This window comes from Galeopterus variegatus, unplaced genomic scaffold (assembly GCF_000696425.1).
Source record: "Galeopterus variegatus unplaced genomic scaffold, G_variegatus-3.0.2 Scaffold65, whole genome shotgun sequence".
NCBI lineage: Eukaryota > Metazoa > Chordata > Mammalia > Dermoptera > Cynocephalidae > Galeopterus > Galeopterus variegatus.
In genome coordinates this window covers 806,335-831,954 of record NW_007726176.1, presented here as the reverse complement: position 1 = coordinate 831,954, position 25,620 = coordinate 806,335, and the positions used below count along the sequence as shown (strand labels likewise).

The window sequence follows — 25,620 nt, the reverse complement described above, 5'->3', positions numbered from 1 at the left end:
CCCTAGGCATGATGGTCTGTCAGAAGGCTGAGTGCTCTGGTAGATGCTGCAACAAAGTGAAGGCACAGTCCCTAAAACTTTTATAAGATTAAAACCCAAAAAACAAAATCTGGAACTTCATTTGCATGTAGGAGAGAGGGCTACTTAGTGGTCAAGAACGTGTAGGCTCCCTGGGTTTGAATCCTATTTCCACTATACGGTTTGTCTGAGTGACCTTGAGCTTGCATTTCCTTATATGTAAAATGTATGTAATAACGGTTCCCACCCTCTAAGGTTGTTAAACAAAGTAAATCATATAGTCTCTGTGAGGACTTTATAGCACAGAGAATAATCACTATGATTCTCTTTACTTATCTTTCTAATTTTCTAAACTGAACACATTACTTATGGAGTAAAAGACAAAAACATTTTTTTTGAGGCCCAACCCCTATCCTCAAAGGGCTTCTGTCTTAATTGGGAAGAGAACTGACAGTGTAAGACCCTTGATCTTAAGTCCCAATTGCCTTCCACTGACCGTCAATGCCAGAGGAGTTCAGGGGGAGGTCATTGGGCATTCGGGTTTTCATGGAGGAGGTGAGCCTTGGAAAGCAGGTAGGCTTGAGCTGAGTAGAGCTGGAGATGGCATTCTAGTTGGGGTGAACAAAGATGCAGGGTAGGAGCTGTTCATGGGGTGGGAAGGCCAGGTGAACTAATGTGTCTTAGAAGGTGATGACAGCCAGGTTTATATATTAGGGTCAGATGATAGGAATTGGGCTTTTATCTAGTAAGCCCCAGAGAGCCCTTGTGGGTTTCCTAGCAGGAGAATGATTTGATTAGAGCAGTGTTTTTGGAAGGTTGGTACAGCCAGGCATGCTGAATGAGAGGAGGGACCTAATACCTGAGTGGTCCCCTGAGTGATTTTCTCATTGTTTTCTGGCTACTAGCTGTTTTGTTCTCTCTGTTGCTCCATGTTAGATCTACCTGCACAATCACCTCTCGTTCATCCTTTACTACCACCGGGAGGACATGGAAGAGGATCAGGAGCACACGTACCGTGTCGTCCGCTTCGAGGTGATTCCCCAGAGCATCAGGCTGGAGGGTGAGTGGGGAGGTGTGACCAGAGGGGCAGGGCTGGATGGGCCTGGGCTCCCATACACAGGGTCTTCTCACACTTCTCTCTCCTGAACTGGCTGATGGGCCCAGGTATGACATTCAGGCCCAGCCAAGGTAGAGTCGGTTATTGTATTCCCATTACAGAAGGTCGGGGGCGAAGGGAGAATGGACATCTGCTGTGTCGTGGTCTGGACACATTACTAGTTTACCCCTTCCCCAAGAACCCCAGGAGGTATGTGGTGATTACAGATGAGGAACCAGAGGCTCAGAGAGGTTAGTGACTTGGCCAGGACCAAACAGCAAGTTGGGGTTCTGTTGGGCATCTTCACAAGAACCAGCCTGCTCACCCTGGGATGAAGAAAAAGGGGCAAGGGTACCAACAAAGCTGTTGGGCAGCAGGTTTATTTGTTTTTCTCCCTCTGTGTGAGTGGTTGGCATCAGCTGAAATTTGCCCAGGGTCACCAGTTGTTGGGAGTTTGAGAGCCCCACCCAGTCCTGATGGGCCTCAGAGGACTTGGTCCAGCTTCACCTCACCTGTTGGCCCGTGTCACAGCACAGTGCTCTTCAGTTTAGCAGCAGGCCTTTTGTCTGCAGTGGTGATTTTCTGGGGTTTTTTTAAAGCTGTAGAACCTAGTTTTCTAACAAAATCATACACAGAGTCTCACATTAGGCATAAATCTTGTACTTTAAGAGCACCATCTTGCTTGTCCTTCTGTAGCATCGTGAGCAGTTTTACATTTTGTGTGTGATTATTCTGACATCATCTGCTCCCCCACTGGCCCTTTGAAGACAGAGTCTTTCGCCTTTTCTCTCCATTTTATCTCCAGCACCCAGCATAGTACCTGGCATGTAGTTGGTGCTTATTGTATGTTTGTTGGTGAAATGAATGAATGGATGACAGAATCAACAAGTGAGTAAATGAGTGGAGAAAGCATCTGAGTGTTTGAATTACTAAAGTGTTGGGACTTTGGAGATAGACTGAGTGAATGAGTAAACATGATAGAATGAATCACTGTTTCATGTGCTGAATAGGACTGATGGAATGAGTAAGTAAATGTTTGAATTGAGTGAAAGAAGATTGATTGACTAAAGGAGGGACTCAAAGCCCGACCCCTCGCTCCCTCCCCCGCCACCATGCACATGCCTCTCTGTAGTCCCTCAGGCCCATTGGAAGGTCAGGGCTCTGAGGAATATAATTTTTTTTTTTCCCTTTTGTCTTTTTTCGTGTCCGGCAACGGATCGCAACCCTCAGTGTCGCGCCCGTACCGGACTGGGACCGGCAACGGGATCGCAACCCTCGGTGTCGCGCCCGCACCTCACTCAGCCAGTGAGAGGGAACCGGTCTGTATGTGGGATCCGAACCCTCGGCGGGAGCGCTGCCGCACTCCCAAGTGGCGCACTGTAGCAGTGCGCCACCGGGCCGGCCCTGAGGAATATAATTTTAAAAAACCATGGTTACCCGCTGTTCTCCCAACCTCCACTCTGACCCTGGTGGCCAGGCTCCCAGCAGCAGGCAGTTTTGAAGGCACCTCCTGAACAGCCCATGGGTAGTGGCACCAGCCACCACAGGAACAGACTGAGTCTCTGTCTCTCACAGACCTCAAAGTAGATGAGAAGAGTTCATGCACCCTCCCTGAGGGTACCAGCTCCTCGCCCCAAGAAATTGACCCCACCAAGGAGAATCAGCTGTACTTCACCTACTCTGTACACTGGGAGGTGAGAAGCGGGGAGCTCACAGGCAGGGGAGGAGGGTCTGGTCTGGGCCAGGATTCTGTAGCAGGAGGCCTGACTCTTAAGTGCTTCCTCTCACCTGCCAGGAAAGTGACATCAAATGGGCCTCTCGCTGGGACACTTACCTGACCATGAGTGACGTGCAGATCCACTGGTTTTCTATCATTAACTCCGTTGTGGTGGTTTTCTTCCTGTCAGGTGAGAGGTCTGTGGGTTGAAGGGTGGAGAGGACAAGAGGTGGGGGTGGAGGGACTGAGGCTTCACATCACTTATGGGGGGCTTCCAGGGTGAGTGTCAAAAACAAACATCAGCGCTCTGTGCCAGGCACCAGGTGAACATAGGTGAACAAGATTCAATCTCTACTCTGGAGAGCTCACTAGGGGAAGACAGATATATCTGTTCATGCACGCATTTGTTGATTCACTCAGCAGGACCTTGTTGTTGCTCGTTCGGTGCCAGGCACTGTGCCAGATGCTGGGCATATAGTGTTTGCCCTCACAGAGTCTGTGTTCTAGTGGTGGGAGAGAAACAAGCAAATAAGTAGTGGAGTTCCAGTTAGCAACAAGTGCTGTGGAGCACATAACCAAGGCGACCAAACACACAACAGTTGAGGAAAGGGTGAGGGCTATGTTAGGGCACACCCTCTGAACGAAGAGGAGCAGCCACTGTTCAGCAACCCAGAGAAAGACTGTTCCAGTGAGGGTCACGGCCCTGCGGTGAGACAAGCGTGGCAAGAGTGTGGTGGGCAGAGGTACAATGACACTGATGGTTTCGGTATCAAGTGAGAAGTAAAGATAATGCTAGCTACTGTTCATTAAACATCTACCAAGGGGCCAGCTGCTGTTCTGAGCACATTACAAACATCTCAATCCTGAAGCCCATGAGCTAAGCCTGAAAACATGAAGTGAACTCAAGGTCATACAGCCCATTCTCTTAACCACTGTGCTGCTGCCTAGAGAGGTCGAGGGCACTGTGGAAGTATAAATGGGGGTGGGGGTCGTCTGAACTGTTTGGGGGTGCTGAGAGGTGAAGGTGCCCAGGTTGAGCCTTAAAGCATGAATAGGAGTCAGTAGGGCAGGTGGGGCATTCCAGGCAAAGGAGTAGCCTGGGTAAAGGCAGGATGTGAGAGAGAGAGGTGAAGCTGCGAACTGATGACTAAGCAATAAATGACCAGAGTGGGAGTGACAGGTGAGCCTGGGAGAGATGAGGCTGAGAGGTTGGTAGTACCAAGCTGTGGAGGAGTTGGGATGCTCTTCTCTCTGAAATAAAAAGCAATGTCCTATGGCTGTCCTCACCCATCAGACAGCCCTTTCTTTCCCCTGCCTGGGGAGTGACCCTCAGTACACCCCTCCCTGTATAGCTGGCAGACCACCCAGAAGAGGACCTAAGGTGGCTGCATGGCCAGGAAGCCATACATGCTGGCCTTACAGTGAACTCCAAGCCTAGGAGGCCATGGAGCACAGGAGACTGCTGGCAGTGCTGAGCAGTCCTCCTCCCCACCCCATCTGTTTCAGGCATCCTGAGCATGATTATCATTCGGACCCTCCGGAAGGACATCGCCAACTATAACAAGGAGGATGACATTGTACGAGGTCTTGGCTGGGGAGGGATGGACTTGGAGAGGTGGGGCAGTCTTAGCCTTAGGGCTCAGGGCCTATCAGGCCAGGAAAGGGGGGAGGTGTGTGTGTGTGTGTGTGTGTGTGTGTGTGTGTGTGTGTGTGTGTAAAAGGAGAAAAAAAATCTTTAATCACCTAAAGTGATGGGGATGGGCTTTCTAATTTTTTTTTTATAACATAAGATTTGCCATTTTAAGTATTTTTAAACATACAATTCAATGGAATTAATTACAAAGCTGTGTGACCACCAGAACTTGTATTTCCAGAACTTTTTCATCATCCTAAACATTGACTCTGTATCTGTTAGGCAGTAACTTCCCATTATTCCTTCTCCCCAGTTTCTGGTAACCTCTAATCTACTTCCGTCTCTGAATTTTTTTTTTCTTATTTTCTTAATTGACCCACGATAATTGTATATATTTAGGGAGTACAAGTGATAGTTGGGTACATTTATACAGTGTGCAATGATCGTATCAGGGTAATTGGCATATCCATTGCATCAGACATTTGTCATCTCTTTGTGTTGGGAACATTCAGAATCCTTTCAGCTAGCTACTTGAAGTTATACAGTAATTTGTTATTGACTATAGTCTCCCTGTATTGCTGTATAACACTAGCTCTTATTCCTTTTCTCTCTCTATGATTTTGTATCCATTGACCACCCTCTCCCCATCTTCCCCTCCCACCTTCCCTTACCAGTCTCTAGTAACCACTATTCTACTCTCTATTTCTATGAGATCAACTTTTTTAGCTTCCATATACTAAAATATGTGGTATTTCTCTTTCTGTGCTTGACTTATTTCACTTAATATAATTTTCTCTGAGCTCATACATGTTTCTATGAATGGCAGAATTTCATTCTTTTTTCTGGCTGAGTAGTATTATGTTGTGTATATATACCACATTTTCCTTATCCAATCATCCATCGATGGACATTTAGGTTGGTTCCATATCTTGGCTATTGTGAATAGAGCCACAATAAACATGGGAGTGAAGGTGTCCTACAACATGTTGATTTTCTTTCCTTTAGTTACATACCCAGTAGTGGGATTGGTGGATTGTTTAGTAGTTCTATTTGTAGTTGTTTGAGAAACCTCCATACTGTTATCCATAATTGCTGTACTAATTTACATTCCCACCAACAATGTATAAGAGTTCCCCTCGCCAGCACTTATTTTCTGTCTTTTTGATAATAGCCATTCCAACTGGGGTGAGATGATATCTCATTGTGGTTTTGATTTGCATTTCCCTTATGATCAGTGATGTTGAGCATTTTTTCATATACGTTTTGGCCATTTGTATGAAATCCTTTGAGAAATGTCTAATTTGCCCATTTTTTATTTCATTATTTTAAGACTTACCTGTTTATTGTATTGATTGAAACATAATTGACTGTTCATATCTGTGGGGTACATACAGCATTGAATATCAGTACCTGTATGCAATATGTGATGCTCAAATCAGGATAATTAATATGTTCAACATTATACAACATAATCCTTTTTTGTGGCCCTTTACCAATTTCTTGCTACCCCCCTCATTCATTTGCCCATTTTTTAATCAGATTATTTGTTTTCTTACTATTGAATTGTTTTGAGTTCCTTGTATATTCTAAATATTAATCCCTTGTCAGATGAATAGTTTACAAATATTTTTTCCCATTCCACAGATTCTCTTCACTTTGCCGATTGCTTCTTTGCTGTGCAAAAGCTTTTTAATTTGATATAATCCCATTTGTTTATTTTTGTTTTCATCAGCTGTGCTTTTGAGGTTTTTCTTATAAAGTCTTTGCCCAGTCCTATGTCCTGAAGCGTTTTCTTTGTGTTTTTTTCTAGTAATATAATAGTTTCGGGTCTTATATTTAAGTCTTTAATCCATTTTGAGTTTATTTTGGTATATGGTGAGAGATAGGGGTCTAGTTTTATTCTTCTACATATGGATCTCCAGTTTTCCCAGCACCATGTGTTAAAGAGACTGTTCTTTCCCCAATGTATGTTCTTGGCTTCTTTATTGAAAATCAGTTGGCTGTTGGAACATGGATTTATTTCTGGGTTTTTTGTCTGTTCTGTTGGTCTTTGTGTCTGTTTTGTGCCAGTACCATGCTGTTTTGATTACTGTCACTTTGTAGTATATTTCAAATTCAGGAAGTGTGATGCCCCCTGCTTTGTTCTCTTTGCTCAGGGTTGTTTTGGCTATTCAGGGTTCTTTGTTGTTCCATTTAAATTTTTGGATTGTTTTTTCTCTTTCTGTGAGATATATCATTGGTAGTTTGAGGATTGCATTGAATTTGTAAGTTGCTTTGGGTAGTAGGTTTTCTAATTTCAAAGCATAAAAGCAGTGGAAGAAATCACAGAAAGAAAACTTGATTGGTTTGAAATTAAAATTTTTTAAAGTATTCTCAACTTCCTTTTTTTTTTTTGCAGCTGGTCAGTATGGGGAACCAAATCCTTGACCTTGGTGTTATAACCAACTGAGCTAACCAGCCAGCCCCATAAAATCTTTTAAACTATTGTACATGTCAGGTATATAAACAAAACAGAAAAGTGAAATGACACAACAGTATTTGCAACAAGCTTGAAAAAAAAAAGTGATACTGTCAGAAGAATTCATATAAAATCTTTTTTTTTTTAAATGAGAATCTCTAATGTAATAATGAACAGAAAGTTTACAGACAAGGAACTGCATATGGCCAATAAACATATGAAAAACTGTTTTTACCTCTGGGATAACCCCCCAAAATGCTGATTCAAACAATCATGAGAAGACAGTTTTGGACCATCAAATTAGCACAGATTTTTTATTTTTCTTTTTTTAACTAGTACTACTTGTTGGCATGGTGAACATGAGACAAGCATACCACTCATGGAAGTGTAAAATAGGTACTTTTCTGAAAAGTAATTGGCAGTACCTATCAAAAACTGTAATGCAGGTAACTTGCTTTGACAAAGTAATTCGAGAATTTTCCTAGGGTGAGAATAAAAAACACAAGCAAAAATTTGGTCTAGAAATATGTATTGCAACTTTATTTGTAACTGAAATAAGCTGGATGTAGTTTAATATCCCCATAACTGGGTTGGTTGTATTATGGTATACATCTCTATACTGAAAAATTATACAGACATTTTTTAAATAGTAATTTCAAAGAGTATTTATTGACATGAGGAAATGCTCACGATCAAACATCAACTGAAAATAAAATACACAGTACAATCCCAATTTCATTGTTTAAAACTTACACATATGTACACACACACATATACATAAAAGACTAAATGAAAAATATTAAAGCAGTGGTATCATTGGGGTATAAGTCATTTTTTTATGCCTTTATATATTTTTAAATTTAAAAATTTTTTCTATAATAAACATTTATTACTTTTTGTTCATTTGAATTCCATGTTATATACAAAATTTTTTTTTACTTTTTTTTTTTATTATACAAGTAAGAGTACATATAACTTCAGATCCCTGTATCAGCCAGCCACCAAAAAAAAAAAAAAAAAAATGTACACATTACTTTTTTAATCAGAGGGAAAAAAAAATTGCTTCTAAATCTCAGCACCTGAGAACTATCACAATTAGCATTTTGGTGTGTTGATATTATTATTATTTTTTTTTTCCTTTTTGTCTTTTTTACTGACTGGTAATGGGATTGCAACCCTCGGTGTCGCACCCGTACCGGGAACCGGCAACGGGATCGCAACCCTCGGTGTTGCGCCCGCACCGCGCTCAGCCAGTGAGCGGGAACTGGTCTCCACATGGGATCCAAACCCTCGGCAGGAGTGCCGCCGCACTCCCAAGCGGCGCACTCTCCAGTGGGCCACCGGGCCAGCCCAGTGTTGATATTATTTTTGCATTGCACTAGGTTTGTGGAATTGGTGAGGAGATTTTCCTCTTTCACAGCTACAAGCATCATGTTTGTGGCCTCCTTTTCTCATGTGACAGTTCTCTCAGAAGCACGCTCTTATATCACTTACATTCCTGTGTCAGAGCAGAGCTGGTTGACACCTGAGGGACCCTCAGCCAGGGTCAGGGGGTCAGGTCCTTGGGGGTAGTCCCTGCAGGAGCTGCCTCCATCCTCAATAACCAGTCTCACTCTCTGGCCTTTTGCTGCAGGAAGATACCATGGAAGAGTCTGGGTGGAAGCTGGTGCATGGTGACGTCTTCAGGCCACCCCAGTACCCCATGATCCTTAGCTCCCTGCTGGGCTCAGGCATTCAGCTCTTCTGTATGATCCTCATCGTCATCTGTGAGTGGGCCCAGTGGGGCTGGGTGTGGGGGCCTGATTCTGAGGCATGGCTGCCTCTTCCATGTGTCACAAGAAGAGAAGCAGGGGCTTTCCTCCTTGGAGAAGGAGGCCAAGCACTCAGCATGACATGGGCATGCCAGTGTCTCTAGGCCAGATAGCCATTCTTCCCGTCAGCAGCCTAGGCCCCAGGAATAGTGATTCTCCTCACTGCTTTCCAGCACCATTTACAGCCTACCACGTCCACTCTGTCAGTGAAGCCACATATCAGCACTGTAAGGTTGGCCCTCCTTTGCAGTCAGAAATTCTAAGTGACTTACCCAAAGTCAGTACCAGGAATAGGACTGGAATCAGGTTTTTCTCTTTAACAACAACAACAAAAGAACAAAACAACCCACTAATATATAGGGGATCTTCAAAAAGTTTGTGGAAAGATTCATATTCTCTTTTATTTCTATTTCTCCATGAACTTTTTGAAATACTCTTGTAATAGTTATAAACAGCTCTGGCGTCAGCGTGCCTAAATTTGTATCTCACTCAGTCTCATGCCTTGAAGCTTTGTATCCTTGGCCAGGCCACTTAACCTCTGTGAGCCTCAGTTTCCTTGTCTAAGAAATGGGGAAACTAATCTCCACCCCGCAGCATTAGTAAGATGAATTCAGTGAGCTGGCACTCATAATGCTCTCAAGCTCATTGCCTGGCTCATTGTAAGTGCTCCGTGGACTGGAAGCTGCCATTAAGCTTCGGCCAACCCAGGCCCAGCAGCTACTGCACTCCTGTGAACCACAACTAAAACCCAGGCTTCTCCTGTAGTAGGGGAGGAATGATCCTGTCAAGAAGACCAAAGGAGAAGGGAGCCTCATTTAGCCCTATCTGCCCAGAGTACTGTCAGCCTGCCTGAGGTGGGGGCTGGGGGCTGGCCATCAGCCACTCCGACTTTCTCTGCCCCTTCTTCCCCCTCCACAGTTGTGGCCATGCTTGGGATGCTGTCTCCTTCCAGCCGGGGAGCTCTCATGACCACAGCCTGCTTCCTCTTCATGTTCATGGGGTAGGTGTGTCTCAGTGGGCTCTCCTGGGGGCTGGCACAAGCCTCCACTCCAGCTAACAGGTCCCCTTAGTGTAGATCCCTGCCATTTTTCCACAGGGTGTTTGGTGGATTTTCTGCCGGCCGTCTATATCGCACTCTAAAAGGCCATCGGTGGAAGAAAGGAGCCTTCTGTGTAAGTGTCCTAAACCTCCTTCCAGTGTCTGGGGGTGGGGGCTGAGAAACTGTTTCCTGGGCTCCTCAGGAGGAGCAGAGAAGGCCCTGGTGGGGATTACGCCAGAGGCTGAGCAGAAGTATGATATAGCAGGAAGAGCACGGGCCCAGGGACCGGGGATACCGGGCTCTGACTCACAGCCTTGCAGCAGGACCTGTTAGGGCCTCAGTTGTCCCATCTGTAAAATGCAGGGTTTGAATTTAGGTGATTTTTTAGCCCACATTATCCAATGGCTCAAGCAAAAGAAGAAATAGGGGATTCAGAGCAATAGGATTTAGGTCAGCAGGGTTGCTGGGAAAATACTCTGCCCCACAGAGTAGAGAGTTGCCTGCCAGAGCAGAAAAGGGCAGCCCAAGTTACCGTCAACCTGTCTTCCAGACTTTGGTGCCTTCATTCATCGTCAGTGAGGACAGCTTCTGTCCTGGTGCTGAGGAGAGATTTTTTTTTAAGTTGGAAAAGGGCAAGAGTATTTTTTTAATAGCCTTTTAGATAATTGTGGATATTTTTCTTTGATACCACACCAAAATTCAATAAGATAGTTTCTTAGATGTTAGTTACAATGTGAAATCTGAAATCATATCAATAAATTTACTTTGTTGCATTAAATACATTGGTCTATCTTGCACTTTAAATAGACACTCTACCCATGCATGATTTTGTAGCATCACCGCTGATCTCATCAGAATAGTTCCTAAGTATTGGAAGTTATTCAGATTACAATGACAGGTATGAGTTGTCCAAAATTTTAATTTTCTTTTTTTTTTTGTCCTTTTTGAGACCGGCTGCACCGCACTCAGCCAGTGAGCGCTGTGAGCGCACCGGTCATCCCTATATAGGATCCGAACCCGCGGCAGGAGCGCTGCTGTGCTCCCAGCGCCACTGCGCTCCCAACGCCGCACTCTCCCGAGTGCGCCACGGGCTTGGCCCCTGAAATTTTAATTTTCGTTTGAAAGCTGAAACTTCCATCTTTGGCAACAAGAAAATACCTGCAAAACACTCAAGTCCAAATAACCAACCATATTCGTCTGTCATCCTTATTTCAAGTAAGAAATAGTGTTGCATAAAAAAGGCAGATAGTTCAGTTCACAACTCAAACAACTACCAAGTGCTGTTCCTCGGGGAAGCCCTCGTACTTGGGGATACAGCAGAAATGCTTTACGTGCACTTCCTACTGTATCACACAGGATTTTTTCTTTTTTTTAGTGGAGGTAAGGAGAGATCTTGGAAGCAGAAAAAAATCATAGAAACCAGAGAAGGGGGCTGGCCGGTTAGCTCAGTTGGCTGGAGCATGGTGCTGATAACACCAAGGTCCAGGGTTCCATCCCTGTACTGGCCAGCTGCCAAAAAACAAAAACAAAAGAAACAGTAGGAGGTCTAGGGGTTGCCCTGAGCCCCTTCTCCCAGAGCAAGTGAGTCCTTAGAGGAACAGGAAAACCTTTTGGTGCCTAAACTCAAACAAGCCTCTATTCCTATCATTCCGAAACCATTCTCACAGCTGTCAAAAGCTCAAGGGGAGCTCAGGCTGTCAGCTCTGTCTGCCATGCCTCTGGCACGTAGTGAACCCTGAGTAAAGAAGAGCTGTGATGGTGATCATTCTGGAAGGATCAAAGAAAGCTTCCTGAATTCTTGATGATTCAAGCATTTTCCTCAGGCCACTGTGTGCCAAGAGCCAGGAATCTAGACAGTAGTAAAACCCACCACTCCACTCCCCTGGTGAGGTTCTTTCCTAGTGAGGTCTCCCACTCAATACCCTCCAGGATCTCTGTCGACAGGTCCTGCACCTAACCCAGTCTCTTTTCCCCAAAACCACCCCTTGCATCTGGTGGCCCCATCATTCACCCAGGCCACCAAACCAGAAACTTGGGTAGCTTTCTTTCCTCTACCCCCACCCTGGGGCCTTGCCTCTTCTCAGACATCAAGTGTCAAGGGTTTTCTGGCCTAATGTTCCGTGAATTCCCTCTCATCTCTCCATCTCCAAGGCCCTGGCCCAGGTTCAGGCATCTTTACCTCTCACTTGGACTGTCCTGGCCCTCTATGGTCTCCCTGCAAGATTCTGACCCTGGCCTGTGCAGTAACACAAAGGAAGGGAGAAGTGACATTTGAGCTGGGCCTTGAAGAGGAGGATTTCAGATGGAAGGAAGCAGCTAACACAGGGACCTCAGGTTCACCTAGATCCCAGTCCTGGCTCTGTTCTTTCTTTGTTAATAACCTTGAACAGTCCTCTGAGCCTCAGTTTCCCCATCTGTCCAATGGGGATAGTTGCATCTACCATCTAGGGTTATTGTATGGATGGAAAGAAACTGTGCATGTTAGGTCCTTAATACAGCATTAGCACTCAGGAATTGTATACCCTGAGGTATTGACTTGTGTAAAGGCCCATGGACAGGAACATGCAGGAGCAGGTTGTCAGGTGTAGGGGGTGATGGGCCAAAGATGAAACTGGCAGCAGAGGTTGAGCACCAAATTGTGGAGGGCCTTGGTCATTGTAGTCAGTTACCTTCCTGAATGCTCAGGCAGAGCAGTCTCTGCCTTGTGGCCACAGCATGTCAACAACGAGGCTCTGTTGTAAGCCCGGGCTTCAGCTTCCTGTGCCTGAACTCCAGCCCAGGAGATTCTGACTGAATAGAACACACTGCAGCAGGTCAAGAGCATGGGCTCTGGAGTCAAACCGCCTGGCTTTGAACCTCTGCTCCACCTGTAAGAGACTATGTGAAGTTGTGGGAAGGGGTTATTTAACAGGGAGTGTCCTCAGTGTCCTCATCTTTAAAAGGGATAATGTTATTCCTTCCCTTCCAGACCTGTAGTGAGGATTAGGTGAGATATGTATGTAGAGCCCATCATCTGCCCATCCTTAAGACTCAATTCAAGCTTAACCATCATTCTAGGTAGTTTGAGTTGGGGTCTAGACATGTTTTGTAAGTTTTATTTGTTCAGTTGTTCAGCAAATATTTATTGAGTAACTACTGTGTTCCAAGTGATGGGAGTACATCAGAGAACAAGAGGGACATACTTCACCCAAGGAGCTCATAGTCTGTTGGGGATAGGGATCAGATAGCAAAAATCTGTAATTACAAACCGGGATGAGAGGAAGGAAGGGGCTGTTCCCAGGATCTAGGCCTACCTATCTGGGGATCAGGAAATGCTCGCTGGAAGGACTGATACTTGAGCTGAATCTGAAGGACAAGGAGAGGTTGAAAACTTTAGGTCTGGGAGCCCCACTGGGACAGTTGGGAGCTCTCTGGATGCAGCTCCCCAACCTGGCCCCTCTTGCTCACAGACAGCAACACTGTACCCTGGTGTGGTTTTTGGCATCTGTTTCGTGTTGAATTGCTTCATCTGGGGAAAGCACTCATCAGGAGCGGTAAGTGCCCTTTTCCCTCTCCTCTTAGCCCCTGCCCAGCAAGGGAGGGCCAGCTGTGCTCAGCCCCACTCCTGAAGGTCACTTCCTGCTGTTCTCTTCCCTTTTCTGAGTCCCCCAAGTTCTGTTCCCAGCCCTGCCCATCATCTGTTCGTGTCCTGACCCTGGCCTTCTTGTGGACACTTTTATACAGCTGACCAAAGCTCACTTCTCTAAAGGGAGGTTTCCACAGTCCAAGGGCCAACTGGGGGGTTTCCCTTTGTCTCAACCAAATAGAGGTGCCTGGTGTGAGTATATTAGGTCAGTATCCCAAAATAGGGCTGTCCTCAGCATCCCTGTCCCTCAGCACCAGCCCCTGCAGGTGGAGGCAAAGAGGGCAGAATGAGGAGGAGGTTGTCCTAGCCTTAGAGTGGGGATCCCACCAGCCCCACTTCATTGTGTTGCCTGCAGCTCCCGGGGACTCATCAAGTAGAATTTTGACTTCAGTTGGGGGTGGCAGAGATGGGGTCTTGATCAATTAGCAGTGCTGCAGTAGAGGTGAGGCTGGCATTTGCCACTCCAGCCTTAGCAGGCCGAGCTGCCTGCTGTCTACCTGCAGGTGCCCATTAAAGATCCTTGGATGAGGCTTGAATCTAGGCAACAGGAGGACTGGGTTCTTCCCCAGCAGCTTAGGAAGCCACCCTCAGAAAAGAAAGTCATGCTCTTCCTCTCACTTCCTCTTTTTTTAATACCTGTGTTCCTCCTCTTTCAACATTTTCCTCCCAGCTATAAACACTCGTTGTAGAAATTTTGGAAAGTACAGAGACGTTAAAGAAGAAATTAAAAATAACCCATAATTTAACCACCAAAAGATAAATACTATGTAGATCTTGAATATGTTTTTTTCAGTCTTTTTATATTTTTATAGATATATTTACATGGAATTTATCAGATAATAGCAAACACATGGTGCTTACTTTGTAATTAGTACTGTGTTAAGCGCTTTATGTGTATTCTTTTTTTACTTTTTGCATGATTATAAAAACTTAATAACTGTACAGAAGAGGATAAAGAAGAAAATGAAAAATCAATTCTGATCCCCAATATCCCATCTGAAAAGTACTGTTAACTTTTTGGTATAGGCCTATCCAGACACATATACATATAAATACTTGCATTTTTGTTAAAATGAAGACCTTCTGTGCATATGATTTAATAACCTACCTTTTTCACTTAATGGTGTATTGTGGTGTTTTATTTTAACAAAATGGGAACATCTAGTGCAGTTTTGCTTTTCCATTTTTTTCTTCACTTAATGTCTCACAGGTAATTTCCTTTCATTCTGGCCTCTTCCTCTCCCCTTCATATTCTCTGTCCCTTCCCTGTTCTTCCCCCACTTCCTCCCTAATGACAAGCTCCTGGGGGATGCCAAAGTTCCTTCTTCACTGGGAGACCAAATGGCCCCCATCTGCACTCTGCTTTTCCTCTGGGGCTGGGGTCAGTCCCCAGAGATTGTGACTAGGGGAGGGTGGGGTGTCTGCAGGACCTTCCCCACCACAGTGGCCCTGCTGTGCATGTGGCCTCTCCTTCCCTGGAGCCTAGAAGGTCCTCTTCCCCCGTACACAGCCCCCATCCAGGGCATCAGGGCCTTGTAGGGGCTTCATGACATTGTGTCCACAGGTGCCCTTTCCCACCATGGTGGCTCTGCTGTGCATGTGGTTCGGGATCTCCCTGCCCCTCGTCTACCTGGGCTACTACTTCGGCTTCCGAAAGCAGCCGTATGACAACCCTGTACGCACCAACCAGATCCCCAGGCAGATCCCTGAACAGCGGTGGTACATGAACCGATTTGTGGGGTGAGTCCTTCCAGCAGGGCAAGAGCAGAGAGCTTCTGGAGTGGGAGAGGCCAGTATTTTCCTGGCTATCTCCTTAGGGGGATATGGGAGAGGGTACCCTCCCCCTAAGGGTGCGGTGACCAGTGTTCCTGCGGCTCCAGTCAGCTCTAGTAGACTTTGTGGAAGCTTAGCTTCACTCTAAGATAAAGAGGACCAGTTTGTAGCCGGACTTGGTATCCACATAGGAACCAGGCCAGGGAAGGGGGAAAGGGAAGGGTGTGGTGAGACAGGTTAAGAGCATCATTTGGACCTCAGGCGAGTGACCCCACCTCCTTGTACCTCAGTTTCCCATCTGTAAAATGGGAAGAATGATGCCCACCCAGCCTACCTCTCAAGAGATTATAATGGTACAAAAGCATGTGGGAAGAATCAGAATCACCACACCCATGCAGGTACTCTGTGTTGGCATGGTGGGAGCTTGGGGTTCCTGATGGCCTGGATCTCCTCGCAGTGTTAACCCTCCTGTTCTGCTGCAGCATCCTCATGGCTGGGATCCTGCCCTTCGGCGCCATGTTCATTGAGCTTTTCTTCATCTTCAGTGTGAGTACTGCTGCTCTCCACCCCTCCACACACATGGCCTTCACCCATGCTACCCTGGTCTTTCCCCTGCACTTGGGTGCCCTGCCTCTTACTGCTTTTCAGGCCACTTAACCTCTTGCAGCACCATTCTTCACCCTGCAGTCTGGTAACAGTCCAGCCTCTCAGGGCAGCTTTGAAAGTGAAATAAGATCTGCCATACGTGCAGGGTCTAGTGTGTGGAAAGGGCTCAGTAGATGGAAGCTGCGCCAGTAATACTGCAATTGCTCACCACCGTGATCAGTAGCATTGCTGCATCTGCTTTGATTTCTGGGTCCCTACACACCTACCTGTGTACGTTACTCAAAACTCCCAGAAAAGTCAGGGGAATTATCCCTAATTGTCAGGATCTTTGTGAGGCTGGAATGAGACGATGTCTGTAAAAGGTGCTTAGCAATCAGGAAATGCTATTGTTGTGGTGATGATTACTCCTGCCCAGCATTGCCAAGATGAAAGATGGCAGGAGGGCTCTTCAGAGCCATGGAAGTCTGGCTGACCTAGCTTGATGCCCAGCACAGCTGGTGCCTTGCGCCAAGTTAATGCTGGACAAGCATTTGCTATTCCAGATTAGCAGTCCAGCCCATCCCTGCTGAGACCATCTCACCCACCCAGGCCTGCGTAGGAAAAGGGTCAGAGGATGGGTTGGCTGCCCTGTGGCCCACGTGCCTATCTCAGGGAGGCCCCCTCTATTCTGTCTGTGTGATCCTGGGCCAGTCACCAGCCTCTCTGATCCTTGACTTTCTCAGCTATAAAAGAGGCGAAGCTTTCATGCTCACAGGTGGAGATGTGTATAAAGCATGTAGCACAGTGTCTGGCACGTAGTAAGCTGCCCCTAACTGGTGGTGGCTGCTGTGAAGTTTGATTGGTATGGGAATTATTTTTCACAAGCTGCCAATTCAGGCTGGAGCCCATCCAGAGCAGGGTCAACCTCACCCCAGCCCCTCCCTAAGAACAGCCTGGCTCACTCCCTGCTCTAGGGAGGAGAGGCCAGTCAGAACCACATGCCAGGCCCACAGGCCCTGATGGAGTCAGGGTGGTGTCTCCATTCCTGCCCTGGTGGCAGGTAGAATGCCAGGGGGATGGGGCAGCTGGGTGGAGGTAGGCCAGCTGAAGGCCCGCTGTGGTGTGCCCACAGGCAATCTGGGAGAATCAGTTCTATTACCTCTTTGGCTTCCTGTTCCTCGTTTTCATCATCCTGGTGGTGTCCTGTTCACAAATCAGCATCGTCATGGTGTACTTCCAGCTGTGCGCAGAGGTGAGAGGAATGGGGCCAGGAGGTGGGGGTTGGAGGGAGCTGGAGCCAGCACTTAACAGGTCAGTGAGGCTGTATGAAGAGGCTGGGTTTGGGTGTCCCATTTGGTTCCCCCTCTTCTGGCCACGAGGTCTCAATCCAGTCCATCACTTTGCCCCTCCAGGCCTCCGTTTATTCAGCTCTACACTGGGGTTAATGATGCCACCTCACAGAACAGTTGTGTGGGGAAGTCACCACAGCTTGATGAAAGGACAGTAGATTTGTCACTACCAAGGCCACTCCAGTAGCAGTCTCTCTAATAGGCCGATGCAGATTGGGTGACCTGTCCTCCCTCTGGGGACTCATTATTGGCAGAGTAGGTAGATCAAGGGCTGTGGGATAAACAGCCTGGGCCAGAATCTTGGCTGTTCCGGTAGCCGCTCTGGACCCTGAACAGGTGGCTTGACCTCTGTGCCTCCCGTTTTGCTCAGTGTGACAGGGATAGTAGTAGGACCTAACTTGGAGGGCTGCTACAGCAGTCAGTGAGCTGGTTCCTATATGGTGCCTGGCACATGGTTAGCATTTGTTCAAGAAATGTTCATTGTTATTACTTTTCTTTTTCATTATTGTTTTTAAAAATTGAGGGATAATTTATAAACAGTAAAGTTCACCCTTTTTAGTGTACAATTCTGTAGTTTTTAGAAATGCATGCCGTTGTGTAACCACCGTCACAGTCAAGCTATAAAACATTTCTGTAACCCCAGATGTTACTGCTCTTACCTAGTCTTTAGCCCCTTAGGCAGTCATGAGATTTGGCAGGAAGAGGTTCTGGCCAGAGACAGCGCTGACCCTTTCTCTGTTTCCTCCTCAGGATTACCGCTGGTGGTGGAGGAATTTCTTAGTCTCTGGGGGATCTGCATTCTACGTCCTGGTCTATGCCATCTTTTATTTTGTTAACAAGGTACTGCCCTTCTTGAGGGGATCCCCTTATTCCTCTTAGGATAGGATCGTCGGGAGGAGGATGCTGGGAGAAAAACCCAAGTGTCTGAATCTTACTTTTCCACCAAGAATGGGGAGGATCAGAGTCATCTAGAATTGTTTCTACTCTAGAACATGCACCTTTTTAAGAAAGACTTTATGGTCTGTATGTTTGGTAGACGAAAGCCTTTAGGAGAAATGACAGAGTTATTGTGTAAAACCTGTGGTGTGGGGCTGGCCTGTGGCTCACTCGGGAGAGTGCAGTGCTGATAACACCAAGGCCACGGGTTCGGATCCCGTATAGGGATGGCCGGTTAGCTCACTGGGTGAGCGTGGTGCTGACAACACCAAGTCAAGGGTTAAGATCCCCTTACCGGTCATCTTTAAAAAAAAAAAAAAAAAAACCTGTGGTGCAGCCAAAGCAGCACTTAAAGGCAATCTGCCACCTGCAGTGCTTTTAATAGGAAATGAGAGAAACTGATAACACAGTATTCACCTCGAGAAACTAGAGAAAAGAACAATAGCATGAAAGAATAAAAGAAAGGAGTTAATAAAGATAAAAGCAGAAAATGCTGAAATAGCCTTTAGAACCTAATTTAGGACCTCGGGCATCCTGTCTCTGACAGCTTCCTTCTCTTCTTCACTCAAGGACTGTTTGGTCCTGCAGAGTAAAGAGAGGATGGGCAAGGGCTTTGCCCACATCTCGGGGGCCTCCTTGCTGTGTGAGTCCCCATAGGTAAAGTGTGGGCTAATAATAAAAGGGAGCCTGGCTTACCTGACCAGGGCAAACTCACAGAGCTCATTGTCCCCAAAGAGTGCACAAGTAAGGATACAAACAGATCACCACAACAGTTTTGATAGATTCATGCATGACATGTAAACCAGGTGGGGCAGTGAGAGAAGTTTGGGGGAACTCTAGTGGGTCCCTCACCTGCAAGACTAACACTGAAGACTTGATATCACCTGGTGTACTTTAGGTCTCCAAAGCCCCAGAGCAAGCAGTCCTCTGCTTACAACCGGGGTGTATTTGCAAAAGGAAGTTGTAGGTCAGTTGGTTGATGTTCAGAATGCCCTTTCCCAAAAATATCAGGTTAGAAAGGACTTTAAGGATCATTTAAGTACAGTGCTCTACCCCTGCTTCCAGTCTGGTGACAGTGCCCCTCTTCAATAATCCTAACAGATGATCATCTAGCTGAGAGGTCAGCAAACGGCAGCCCATGGGCCAACAGGCCTATTTCTGTGAATAAAATTTTATTGGAACACAACGTTGCTCATTCATTTACATATCAACCATGGCTGTTTTCACACTACCATGGCAGAGTTAAGTAGTTGCAACAGAGACCATATGGCCTGCAAAACCTAAGGTATTTATAATCTGGCCTTTTAAGAAAGTTTGCTGACCCCTGCTCTAGCACATCCAGTGACAGAAAAGACCCTCCCTCCTGATACTCCCATTCTCTTTCTGGACAGCTCCTGTCATTATCAAGGTCTTCCTTGATTCATATGCAATCTTCCTCCCTATGACTTCCATCTTCAGACCTTCATCTTATTCTTGAGATCTTCCAAAAAAAAAATCTAATTTATAGCCCTTATCAATCAGAACGTCTTGTGTGTTGCAAATAACCAAAACCCAGTTCAGACTAGCTTAAGCAAAAAGAATTTATTGGCTGCTGATATAACTAGAAAATTTAAGAAATTTGGGCATGGTTAGATCCAGGGTCTCAAAAGATATCTTCAATCTGCAGGCAGGATCTTTCCACAAAGTAAAAAGTTGACCAGAGGCAGCCCTAGTCTCCTCTTTTCGGTTTTGCAGCCCTAGAGCTGAAAGAATGTCTTTTCTGTACCATTGGATATCAGTCCCAGGGATGACTCTCACTGGTCCTGCCCAGGTTACATGCCCATTGCTCACTGTTTACCAGGTCCAATGGGATAGCATATTCTGATTGACGAGCTTAGGTTTTATACTAGGATTGATGGCCCCAACAGGACCACAAAGTAGTATGTTCCTCAAAACGCCTGGAAGAGGGAAGACAGGAAACAGTGCTGGACAAACAAAAATTAGAGATCACACCACAGCCTCCTGTCCTTCCTTCTGTCCCAATCTTCCTCTTCTCCAGGGCTCTAAAAACCTCTGGCCCCAGTGCCTTGTCTATAAAAAGAGGACCTTGACCTGCCTGAGCTGTAAGGGCCTTTCTAGCTCTGCCTTTTTACCTCCTCCCTTTCCTGTTTTCACCACTGTTTTACCACTGCCCTGCCCCTCCCCTCTCCCCGCATTCCATCTCTAGCCACAAGGATCCTTATAAGGAGAGACGGGGCAGTGTGGAGGGGGGCATGTGTTGAGCCTGAAAAGGTGGCCTTCACCCCTTAGGCTTAGGAGAGGGTCTCAAACAGTGACCTGTATTTTTACTCTCTTTTTTTCTTTACTGTTTTTTTCTGGGCCTCTGGCATTTTGTGACCACATGTCTGCCCATGAGTCCTGTAACAGGTCCCACTCAGGCCCTGGTACACTGGGCATAACTTGATGCCAAAGTTCCAGATCAACTGCATTTGTTTCAGCAAACACCACAACAACACAGATCCTTAGCATCTCTTCCCAGGCCTCCAAACTACCCCAGTTAGAGGAGTCTAAAATGCTTCAAGATAAAAATCATCATGCGATGTTAACAAAAGTGACAAGCATTCTCAGGAGGAAAGAAACGTAAGCTGAGGCAGGCCAATGGTGGCTCTCTTAAGCTAGGAGCCTTGGACACCCCTGTCTCTCTGCCTCCCGCCCCCCTCCCTGACTGCTGCTGCAGCCATCCAGGAGTGTTGCTGTACTGCTCTGGGGACTGTAGGACCAGGAAGTAGTGGCAAAGCTGTGGGCATTCCTGCCTCCAGCATTGTGGCCCCAGCCCGAGGTCATGAGCATCCTGTACACAGGCCCTGGTAAAGGGGAAGGCTAGCCATGGCTGTGAGGCTGCCTGCCCCTGCTGCTCACCTGCAGCAAGCCTCTTCCCCTTGCCAGACCTCCATTTCACCAGACGGTCAGTGGGAGGGTGTGGGCCTTAGTGTGTCATGGCAGACTGCCACTAAGTGTCCACACCTCTCTTCTCTCCTTGCTTGCTGCCTCAGCTGGACATCGTCGAGTTCATCCCGTCTCTCCTCTACTTTGGCTATACAGCCCTTATGGTCCTGTCCTTCTGGCTGCTCACAGGCACCATTGGCTTCTACGCAGCCTACATGTTTGTCCGCAAGATCTATGCTGCTGTGAAGATAGACTGATGGGGTGGCCTATGGCCAGGCCACTCGTCCTTGGACAGGAAGCCACCCTGCAAAGAGAACTGCAGGCACGTGAAATAAAACCCCTCCTGCTCGTTTGGAATGTAATTCCTGGCACAGTGTTCCTGGATCCTGGGCTGCATAGGGGGCGGGAGGGCCTGTAGATAAATCTTGCATTTTTCTTCATCTTATTCCAGTTCTGTGGGGATGAGTTTTTTGTAGGTTGTTTTTTCTTCAGTGTTAAAGTTCCCTCCAGCAGGAACTCTCTTACCTGTTTATTCAGGTTTATTTTGGGTTGGGTTTTTTTTTCCCCTTAGTTTTTTTTAACAAATGGATCCAGGGTGGTAAATCCATCAAGATACTGGGTTTTGGTCACTGTCTTCACCTCAGTTCTTCAGGGCTGTTGGCCACCCCATGATTAACTGGAAGAGGAAACACCAAGGCTTCAGTGAGGATTCCAAGGCGCTCTCTGCCCGCCCTCACCACTGATGCCACATCAAAGCACAGCTCCAGCCTGGACAGCACCCTCAGTGCCAACCAACCACTGCCCGCCCCTCGCCCTCCCTCTTCTCTCCTCCCAAGGCTGCCCAAAGCAGGGCTTTCAGCCAGGCCTCTGGGTCATCCTCTCACCAGGAGCAAGCCCAAGTCTTGGTTGCTACAAGGAAATCCCGTGGAAGTACTGGGGGCCAGGTTCCCCAGGACAGCGGAAATCACCCCCATTCAGAGCAGCCAGAGTTTGCTGGACCAACAGATGAGAAGTAGGAGAAGAGACTTGCAGTGACCTGTTTTTGTGCCAAGAAAACCTGGACTTGGGGCCACATATTTCCAGAGCCAAGCATCCGTGTGTCTATGTCTGGGAACGAATGGCTAAGGCTGCTAGGGTCCTCACCCCTCTGGATTGCTCCCCAGCCCTTTCCTTAGGGGGTTTCTGCTCTTTCCAAAGTGTGCTGCTGGCACACCCTCTCCTCCCACTTCCCGGGCAGAACACAGAGGCTCAGAGACCTCAGATCCCCTTGTTTGGGTGACTGGGCAGAGGCATTCTCTCCCTGATGTCCCCTAGCTTCAGTGTTCATACTCAGTTCTTTTAGCCAGACCCCTCCCCTCCATGTCCCGCCTGAGTTCTTGCCTTCTGTTTGAGACCTGCAGAAAACTGCTTGTGAGAAGGAAGATGGAAGGTAAGTTATGTTGTTCCTTCCCCAATTCCCAGGAATAAGCAAGAAGCCCAGTCTTTGCAAGTTAGAGAGAAGGGGCTCACATGGCTGGCCTGGCTCCTCTGCAAACCCCCACTCTTCTCAACCCCTTCCCACCCCATGCATGTCACAAACACTTGCTCTTAAGTTGCAAGAGACCAAATCCACCCTGGGATTAAGGTTCAAGTAACAGCCACTCACCCTTACTTCAGCCCTGTTGGTACTCCCACCACAAAACACAGCTCAGGATGCTGGGTAAGCTAGGAACCCCCACCCCCCACCCTAGATTCTCCTGGCAGCCCTACCAGCCCAGTGAAACCAGTGAATTTCTCAATCTTGCCTAATGGTGACTTTGCAGCGACAAGTGGCATCCACCAAGAATCAGATTGGAGAAAAGGAAACCCAAGCAGTACAGAATGATATTGGAGTCTTTGGTTTATTCAAATATTGGATTTTTTTTTCCCCCTAAGAGATTCTCTTTTTGGGGAGAGTGGGGAAATGGACTCCTGATAAAGGGTTCAAACATCGTCGATTTTTCTGACTTTTTAAATCATCATCATCATTATTTTTAATTTAAAAAAAAAATGCCTGTATGCCTTTTTTGGTCATTGTAAATAAATATGCCATTGTCCTGTTGTTTATGTCTCAAATCTCATGTAAGTGTTGGAGGTCTGAGGTGAGATAGCTTCCCCAAATTGGTTGAGTTGAGTGGTTTCCTTCGAAGCTCAGTCTCCTGTCAGGCTTTCTAGGGCTCAGGTCACTGCTGTTTCCTGCTTGGAACAAGTCCATAGTCTCTCCTGTCTGCTCAGCCCATCCTTACCAAATTGCAAGCATTTGCCCTTCTGATCCCACAAGCAGGAAATGGCAATCGAGTGTGAGCTTTGGTGGCAGTGAGACCTGGTTTTGGATTCCCGCTCCAGTATTTTATTGCCAACTCACTTCACCCTCTCTGTCACGTAGGACTCCTTCAATTACAAGCAACAGAAATGTAGGTCTAACTTGCTTAATTAAGTCCCAAAGGAAACTCATCAAGGACAGTGTTGGTTTCGTTCAGGTCTGGCTGGATCCAGGGGTTCAAAAGATGGCCTTAGTACTCTTCTCCTTTCTCCACTATGCTTCTCTCTGGCCTCATTTGTCACATTGTCAACTGTCATCTTCCCCATGGGGGAGGCAGGGAGAGCAGGTACAGATTACTCTAGGTTTACATTATCCAGTTTGGCATGCCCAGAGGACGACAAAGGCATCTCCCTCCTTATTTCAATATATTCAATATATGTTTATTCAATACAGATAAATCCCAGAAAAGGTCTCCGATTGGCCTAGCTTGGATTGCCGTTTGCACAGCTTGCACTGATCACTGTATCCAGGGGCATAGAGTACCACTACAGGCCACGTTCCCTGAGGATACTGGGTACTGTGAATTTCAGTCCCACCAGAATCACTTGGAATGGGTGATGAGGAAAGAACAATTTCCCACAGTAGAGGATGCAAAACAAACAAAAACAACAGTTGCCTTTTATACCGCCCACCTCCAACCCCAGACCTCAGGTTCCTCATCTGCAGTGAGAAGAGTTGCCATTTATACAGTACTTCCTGTGTTCCAGGCACTGTTCCAAACACTGTCCACGTATTAGCCCATTTAATCTTGGAGATGTGATAACCTGCCTCTGAGGCAGCTTCTGTTATTAGCCCTCTTTAACAGAGGAGATAAATGAGGCATCAGTTGAGGTAACCCGCTGGGGTCCCTTGGCAGCTGAGTGGTAGTGTTCAGCTGAGGCAGTCGGACTCCAGAATCTGTCCTTCCAACCACTGTACTGTAGCTGCCTTTTTAAAGGCATGTATACATGTGTGTGTGTGTGTGCATGTGAAATTATTGTATGTAATTGATGTAAAATACACTGCATGATTTTGATACATTTTGACACATACGCCCGTCACCACAATCAAGATAGTGAACACATCCAAGTTTCCTTGTCTTTTTTTGTTCAGCATACTCATTTTGAGATTAATCCATGTTCTGTGTCAATGGTCTGTTTTTTTATTTGTGAGTAGTACTCCATTGTGTGGAATTGCTTGCTTACAGTCTGGTTATCCACTCATCTGTTGTGGATATTTGGGTTGTTTCCAGTTTTATCTACTACAGATACAGTTGCTGTGAACAAGTGAAGCAGTGAACTGGCTGAGTCACATGTCAGATGTGCATTGAACCTAAACTGTCAAGCTCTTTTCTAAGGTGGCTATATCATTTTGTATTCCCATCATTAGTATATGAGTGTTTCAGTTCCTCTACATAACTAACACTTCATATGGTCAGTCTTTTTAATTTTAGCCATTTTAACAGGTACATAATAATACCTCATTGTGATTTTAACTTATATTTCCCTAATAAGAAATTATGATGAGCATCTTTACATGTACTAATTTGTCATCCATATATCTTCTTTGGCGAAGTATCTATTCAAACTTTTGCCCATTTTTTACTGGGTTGTTTGGGTTTTTTGGGTTTTTTATTGTTAAGTTTTGAGAGTTCTTTATATCTTCTGCATACAAGTCCTTTATCAGATAAATGTTTTCCAAAGATTTTCTCTCTGTTTGTGGCTTATGCTTTTATTCTCATAAGTGTCTTTTGAAGAGCAGAACTTTTTAGTTTTGATAAAGTCCAATTTATCAATCTATTCTTTTACTGATTTTGTTTTTGGTTTTATATCTAAGACATCTTTGCCTGACTCAAAGTCACATTCATTTTTCCTATGTTTTCTTTTGGAACTAGCTTTGTAGTTTTAGATTTTACATTTAGGTCTATGATCCATCTTGAGGTAATTTTAATATATAGTACAACATATGGACCCAGGTTCATTTTTTTACAGCTGGATATCTACTTGTCCGAGTATCATTTGTTGAAAAGTCTATCCTTTTTCCTTTGCCGAAAATCACTTGTCCATATGTGTGGATTTATTTCTACAATTTCTATTCTGTTCCATTAATTGATTTGTCTACTTTTATGCAAATACCACACTTTTCATTACTGTAGCTTTATAATAATTATTAAATTCAGGTGTTGTTAGCCCTCTAATTTTGTTCTTTTGTCAAGAATTGGTTTGCATATTCCAGGCCCTTTGCCTTTCCATATGAATTTTTAAATCACCTTGTCAATTTCTACAAAATGCTGGAATTTCAGTTGGGATTGTGTTAAATCTGTGGATGGATTTCA

General features: G+C 46.0%; 1 protein-coding gene across 4 annotated transcripts in view; it reads left to right on the top strand.

The window, feature by feature from the left end:
- The window catches only part of TM9SF4 (transmembrane 9 superfamily protein member 4), a 50,567-nt gene extending 27,522 nt beyond the window's left edge, over positions 1-23,045 (top strand). For 2 of the 4 annotated variants that reach the window (XM_008577162.1, XM_008577149.1), the window contains exons 6-18: positions 955-1,078; positions 2,690-2,808; positions 2,910-3,021; positions 4,338-4,408; positions 8,556-8,688; positions 9,652-9,733; positions 9,830-9,905; positions 13,222-13,305; positions 14,962-15,137; positions 15,653-15,716; positions 16,888-17,007; positions 17,855-17,944; positions 21,073-23,045. In XM_008577162.1, coding sequence (XP_008575384.1) covers positions 955-1,078; positions 2,690-2,808; positions 2,910-3,021; positions 4,338-4,408; positions 8,556-8,688; positions 9,652-9,733; positions 9,830-9,905; positions 13,222-13,305; positions 14,962-15,137; positions 15,653-15,716; positions 16,888-17,007; positions 17,855-17,944; positions 21,073-21,222 — 1,401 coding nt within the window. In that variant the 3' untranslated portion in view covers positions 21,223-23,045. Of the gene's footprint in view, positions 1-954; positions 1,079-2,689; positions 2,809-2,909; positions 3,022-4,337; positions 4,409-8,555; positions 8,689-9,651; positions 9,734-9,808; positions 9,906-13,221; positions 13,306-14,961; positions 15,138-15,652; positions 15,717-16,887; positions 17,008-17,854; positions 17,945-21,072 lie in introns of all 4 variants that reach the window. The other 2 variants (XM_008577143.1, XM_008577156.1) reach the window with 1 other exon arrangement.
- The last annotated feature ends 2,575 nt before the right edge of the window (positions 23,046-25,620 follow it).